The 4,302-nt window shown below is 75.5% G+C and overlaps 1 protein-coding gene across 1 annotated transcript in view; it reads left to right on the plus strand.

The window, feature by feature from the left end:
* H696_03235 (TKL protein kinase) overlaps window positions 1–4,302 on the plus strand; it is an 8,726-nt gene that overhangs the window by 2,062 nt on the left and 2,362 nt on the right. The window contains exon 2 of the mRNA XM_009497121.1: window positions 123–4,172. Within this exon, the coding sequence (XP_009495396.1) occupies window positions 123–4,172 (4,050 nt within the window). The remainder of the gene's footprint in view (window positions 1–122; window positions 4,173–4,302) is intronic.

Here is a 4,302-nt window from a genome sequence, read left to right on the forward strand (position 1 = left end):
CCCCCCCCCCCGCCGCCCCGGGCCTGAATACTACTGGCACATGGACACATGCGCCCACGCGCACGGCCCCTCCATCTCGTCGGCTGGGCGCGGAAAAAAAATCCCCCCATCCCTGAACACAGACGAGTGCCGGCCCTGCCTGGTCGCTGGCTGCCAGGTGTGCTCGGATGCCGGCGAATCCTGCTCCACCTGCCAGGGCGACCTGCTGCTGGTGCGCGGCCCGCCCGGCCAGCCGGACAGCTGCGTCGAGACGTGCCCCGGCGGGCTGACGGCCCTCGGCCGGGTGTGCGGGCCGTCCCTCCATCCCCAGCCCGACCTGCATGTGGCGACCTTGGACAACCGCATCGCCGGGGGGACCGGTGTGTCCACGTTTTGCGCCTCCCGTACATATCTCAAGGCCGGCCGGCTCCATGTGTCCAATGCCTCGCTGGCGGCCCGGGAACCGGAGTCCCTCCTGGCCAGCCTGGCCAGCAGCTCCCTCGGGATGCTGGATGTCCAGCAAATGCGCCAGGATCCCCTGGCCCCGGTGGTGGTGACCCCGGTCCAGGGCATGCCGCTGGTGCCCGGCGTGGAGCACATCCTCGAGATGGGCCCCTTCATCAGCGACCGCAGGGTGAGCCTGCTTTTGCTGGTCGACTGCGGCCCGGGCTGCATGTCGGTCATCCGCCTGGCGTGCACGCTGCCGGGCACGGCCCCGGCCGACGAGTGCCAGCTCCAGGCCCGGGCGTGGGCGCTGGACCGCCACCTCCTGCAGCGCCAGCCCGTGCAGAAGCTCACCCCGTCGGTGGTGTCCTTTGGCCACCATGTGGCCGAGTTCCAGGCCGATGGGTCGCTGATTTTGACCGGGCCCGGTGCCCCGGCCGCGCCAAGCTCCCTGGCCATGGGCTTCCACCGGGACGTGGCAACTGGCCGGCCGGGGCAAATGCTTTACACCCATGCAAAGTCCAGCACACAGGTGCACGCCATCTCCTGGGACATTCGTCGCCGGATGGGCCTCACGACGCAGGCCCTGGCGGCGGCGTGGGCCACGCCCGACCCGGCCCCCCAGGCAGCACTCCTTCGGCCTGAAGCCCCGGCGAGCCCATGTGGCCGGGCCACCGCCGCCGCCACCGCTGGCCCGGGCCAGGGCCAGCCCCCGGGCCAGGCCCAGCCGGCCATCGGCACCGCCAGCAGCATGGTCAGCGACTTGTGGGTCCTTGTCAGCCTGGCGACCCGGCCGTCGGGCACCCCGCCGGCCTCTCGCTCGGAGGACATCGTCCACACCGGCCTCCTGACATCCGGCGGCCAGGTGCACTGGGGTGCTGTGCATCGGCCGCTCGGGGCCCATGCGCAAGGCCGCGTCAATGACATCCCCGGCGGCTGGGAGGCGCTGGCCCCGGTGGCCGGCATCACCGACCGCAGCCCCTTCTTCGCGACCGGGGTGGCCCTGCGCGGGTCCGGCGAATTCCCCAGCGCCCTGGTCATGGTCAGCCAGATGCACCTGGGCGTGGTGCTGCTCCACTGCCCGGCCGGGGTGGCCACATGCCGCCTCGGGCCGCGCCGAGTGGTGGCACTTCCCCCGAGCCAGCGCCTTCTGCCCGCCTCGGGTGGGGCCATTGCCACGCCGCTGCCCGGGGCCTGGCCGCCGGTCGGCGAGCATGCCCCCGGCCCGGCGGCCGCCCTGCTCCTTTCCCCGGTGGCGCCATACACGCAGCCGGTCCTGCTGGTGCGGGTGTCGGTGGCCGATTGCCCGGCCCGCACCTTCGGCCCGGGCTGCCAGCCATGCGACGCCTCCTGCCAAGGCTGCACCGGCCCGGGCCCCGGCGAGTGCACCGGGCCCCGGTGCGCCTTCTTCCGGCCCTCGCAGCCGGATGCCTGCCTGGATGCCTGCCCGGCCGGGCTGCACCCGGATGCCGAGGGGGCCTGCGGCTGCCACGCCGACTGCGCGGCCTGCCACCTGTCGCCCGGCCGGGGGCAGTACATTTGCACGGCCTGCCGGCCGGGCATGGCCTTGGACCCGGCGGCCCAGCCGCCGGACCGGTGCCGCCCCTGCCATGCGTCCTGCTCCGAGTGCCATGCCCCGGCAAGCGCCACCGCATGCCAAGCCTGCCCGAGCGGCGGCCTCCTCGGCCCGGCCGGCGTGTGTGCCGCGGCCTGCCCGGCCGGCACCTGGCCCGACCATGCCGCCGGCACATGTGTCCCCTGCCCGGGCAATTGCGCCGCCTGCACCGGGCCGGACTTCTGCACCGCCTGCCAGCCCTCCCCGCTGCCGGACCCGGCGTCCGGCTGGTGCGTGGCCTGCTTCGAGCAGTGCGCCCAATGCCAGGGCAGCCTGGACGCGTGCCTCGCCTGCCGGCCGGGCTTCCGCTGGGCGGCCGGCGCCCCGCCCGCCGGGCCCGACCAGACGGCCCCCTGCGTGCCCTGCCCCGAGGGCTGTGCCGAGTGCGCGGACGATGGGGGCTGCCTGTCCTGCCGGCCGGGCTTCCTGATCGGCATGGACCCGGGCACGTGCGTCAGCCGGTGCCCGGACGGCACCGCGGCCCACTCGCCATCGCGGGCCTGCCGGCCCTGCCACCAGGACTGCGGCACATGCTTCCAACCGGGCGACGGGAAGGCCTGCAACGCCTGTGCCCCGGGGAAGTTCCTCCAGCCGACCAGCTTCAGCTGCCTGGACACCTGCCCGCAAAGGTACTACCCCGGCAGCGGGGCCTGCATTCGCTGCGGCCCCCTTTGCCAGGCCTGCTCCGGCCCGGGCAAGTGCGACCGGTGCGAGCCCGGGCGCTTTGACCCCGGCGACGGGTCCTGCGCCCTGTGCCCGGACTCCTGTGCCACCTGCTCCGGGCCCGCGGCCTGCGACGCCTGCCAGGGGGGCCTGGTGTTCCTGTCGCCGGACCCGGCCGTCGGGTCGCTGTGTGGCGATGCCTGCCCGGCCGGGAGCTACCCCGGCCCCGACCGGTGCCTGGCCTGTGGCACGGCCTGCGCCCGATGCGCCGGCGATGCGCACCTGTGCGAGGCCTGCGCGCCGGGGCACCGGTGGGCCGGCCACCCGCCGGCCGCCGGGTCCGGCCTCACCGGCTCCTGTGTGCCCTGCCCGGCGCACTGCGACGTGTGCACCGCCGATGACGAGTGCCTCGCGTGCGATGCCGGCTTCTTCCGCCGGGCCCAGAACGGCGCCTGCGTGGCTGCCTGCCCGCCGGGGGAGTACCCGGAGCCGGGCTCGGCCGTGTGCCGCGCGTGCGACGCCACCTGCGGCCGCTGTGCCGGGCCGGCCGGCGACCAGTGCACCGGCTGTGCCCCGGGGAGCGTCCTCTCGCGCGAGGGCCGATGCATCGAAAGCTGCCCGGCCGGCCAGTACCCGGGCCAGGCGGCCGGCGGTGCTGCCGGCCCGGCCGCCCCGCCGGAGCTCCAATGCCTCGCCTGCTCCCCGGCTTGCGACAGGTGCGATGGCCCGGGCGAGGGGGCCTGCACCGCGTGCCCGGCCCCCCGGCTGCTGGAGGCCGGCCGCTGCGTCGACCAGTGCGGCCCGGGCCACTTTGCATGCGCCCCGGCGGGCCGGTGCGCCCCCTGCCCGGATGGCTGTGCCGCATGCCAGCCGGCGGAACAGGCGCCGACCGCCTGCCGGGCCACCTGCACCGGGTGCCATGCCGGCATGGTGCTTTCCCCTGGCACCGGCCGGTGCGGGGCGTTCTGCCCCCCGGGGGAGTTCCTTCCCCGGGCGGATGCCCTCGAGTGTGCCCCCTGCGGGCCGAGCTGCGCGGCCTGCCACGGCCAGGCGGACCGGTGCACCGTGTGCGCCGACGCGGCTGCCTGGCTTCGCCCCGACACCGGCCACTGCCTGGAGTCCTGCCCCGAGGCCGGCTTTGCCGTGTCCCCCGCCGAGAGCGTGTGCCTGGCATGTGCATCGAACTGCGACCGGTGCACGGCCCCCCCGGACACCCGCGCATGCACCCTCGCGCCGGATGGGCGCCTCGATTGCCCGGCCATGTCGGCGTGCGACCGCTGTGCCCCGGGCTACCTCCTTCTGGCCGGGGGCTCCTGCGTGGCCGACTGCCCGGCCGGGCACTTCCCCCGGTGGGATGCCTCGCCGGGCGTGTGTGCGCCCTGCCATCCGAAGTGCGCCGGCGGGTGCACCGGCCCGGAGGAGTCACACTGCGACCGGCCTGCCGGCCATTCGCCAGCCAGCCAGCGTCTGGGTATGTAGCCTCCTGCCCGCGGCTTCCTGCCAGATGCCCCCCCGCCGCACATGCCCCGGCAGCGGTCGCCGGTCTCGCCGTCTCGCCCTGCTCTCTGACCATGTCCCGCTGACCCCGGAACGCCTGCCCC

The sequence above is a fragment of the Fonticula alba genome (assembly GCF_000388065.1).
Source record: "Fonticula alba strain ATCC 38817 unplaced genomic scaffold supercont2.5, whole genome shotgun sequence".
NCBI lineage: Eukaryota > Rotosphaerida > Fonticulaceae > Fonticula > Fonticula alba.